This window comes from Galeopterus variegatus, unplaced genomic scaffold (assembly GCF_000696425.1).
Source record: "Galeopterus variegatus unplaced genomic scaffold, G_variegatus-3.0.2 Scaffold64314, whole genome shotgun sequence".
In the NCBI taxonomy this organism is placed as follows: Eukaryota; Metazoa; Chordata; class Mammalia; order Dermoptera; family Cynocephalidae; genus Galeopterus; species Galeopterus variegatus.
This window is the reverse complement of record NW_007790425.1, coordinates 1-2005: the sequence shown is the minus strand read 5'-3', so window position 1 is coordinate 2005 and position 2005 is coordinate 1. Positions and strand designations below refer to the sequence as shown.

At 37.5% G+C, this 2005-nt stretch overlaps 1 protein-coding gene across 1 annotated transcript; it reads right to left on the bottom strand.

Moving 5' to 3' along the window:
- Window positions 1-418: 418 nt before the first annotated feature.
- LOC103584558 (mediator of RNA polymerase II transcription subunit 1-like) lies at window positions 419-1896 on the bottom strand (the record flags this gene model as incomplete). The annotated part of the gene is made up of 3 exons (XM_008565513.1): window positions 419-620; window positions 1406-1524; window positions 1772-1896. Coding segments are annotated over 3 exons (446 nt in total), but the record flags the coding sequence as incomplete, so codon positions are not given.
- Window positions 1897-2005: the final 109 nt, after the last annotated feature.

Below are 2005 nucleotides of genomic sequence, written 5' to 3'. Positions count from 1 at the left end.
CACCAAGGTCAAGGTTTCAGATCCCCCTACCAGCCAGCCACAAAAAAAAAAAAAAGAAAGCTTCTTTCACAACAGCATTCCAAGGTCTACCTTATATTCATACATCTCCTGCAAGGTACAGGCCCTAAAATACCCAATTACATTACTACGTTCAGAAAAAGAGTTAAGTCCATTGCAAAAAACAGTGGTTTCCAAATGCCAATCTACCAATTGGTTCTTTCAAAATCGTCTGTGGACATTAAACTAGATTCCTACCTCCTCCCACTGAGGTTCTAATTTCAGTGCATCTGGGTGTGGAAACTAGGCATCTGTAGTTTTTAAAGCTCCACAGGTGATTGTGATGAGCCACCAAATTAAAGAACCACTGGAGTAGTCAGTTTCCACCTTCCAATAAGAGTATCAAAAGGAAAAGCCATACCTTCTTTCAAAATAGTTCTTTTGACACAGCTTCCAATTAGGGTATTATAGGCCACTTGGTGTCTGATCAGATTTAGGATAAGAGGTACTCGGCCAGGGTGCTGAAAGGTGATTTTGCTAATAAGGGTTCCCTGTAGACTTCGGCCATCTGGAAGAGGCGCATCCTTGTTGAGGAAATAGCAGTGCTGCTGACCTGGAAGAGCCTGGGCAAAACAAAGTAAATGAGTGTTTATTTACTTAGCCACTGTACAACCACCACAAAATATCCTGAAAAAAACCTGCTCCTCAAAAAAGCACAGCAAAGTCTTAGGGAGTAATACAATTCTACAGTCAATTCTTTAATCAGCTGATGTGAAGTCAACCAATTACACGTTTGGCTGAAAAGATCCCTTTTTAATAAATGCTATATGCTAATGGCTACCTAGCTAACATAAAAATTACCTCAAGAATCTGTGTTTCCTAAACCATAAGTACAAAATCTGTATTTTTAACAAAACACCCTATATAACTATAACGCTGCCAGAATTTGGGAACTACTCTAGTCTAAACTATTGTAAAACATTCGAATAAATTAAAGCTCAGATAAGATTCTGGAACCTTACACAATTTATTCATTCCAGTATTTTCTTGTCTGTTTGTACTTGAAGAACTTTTCCAGATTATAAGCTCATAGCACTTGAAAAAATTAAACAATAAGAATTCTTAACACCTACTTATAAGCTTGTAAAAGTTCAGAATACCATTAAGATACTTTTATCTCAAATTTCAACAAAGAAATGTACATTGTTGTTTCCTGACTTGGAAGCTCATGCCCTTTTTCGTCAGTATGTTTCAGAGATTTCTGTAATTGCCTGCCTAAATGAGGAAATAGGACATGATCCAACAGTCCAAAGGAAAGTTATCTGACCTCCATAATGCTACAAAGGAAAATTCTGATCTTGAGTCTAAACATAACCTACAACTTCTAGCTGCATAGGGTCTTACTTACAGCATAAAATCGCATGTTGTGACTCAAAGGTATGGGATCAGGGTCCTTTGACAGCTCAAATTGAGTGATCAGTTCATAGAGGGGTACATAAGTTGGTTGAGCTTCAAACAATGGAATTCCTGGAAAAATAAGGAAAAATCAAAACGTTGACAGCTTGGTTTCCCTTCACAATTTCTATATTAATTCACCCATTTATTCAAAAAGTACTTCCTAAGCATTTACTAGTACAAAGCACCATGACATCTCTACCCATCAGTACTATTCTGAGGCCTACAAGACTGAAATAGGTCTAAGACAATCTGAATTTGAAGTTTCTTTTTCACATCTTTAACAAGTGAGTATTAGTTCCTGATGCTCAAAACTCACCTGTGCAGTTCTGCAGTTTCTGAACAAATGCTCTAGATACTGGGATTGGCTGGGGAAATTTCAAAAAGAAACAGGCAGGAAGATCAACACTGTTGGCACTGGTGATTGAGGAGAAAGAAGGGTTCCTTCAAAAAAAAGGGGGGAGAAGGGTTGGATTTTGACTTGATATGAAAAGTCCAAACACCTATTCTTAGACATGTATGTATCACAGGCATGTACTTACAAAAAAAAAAA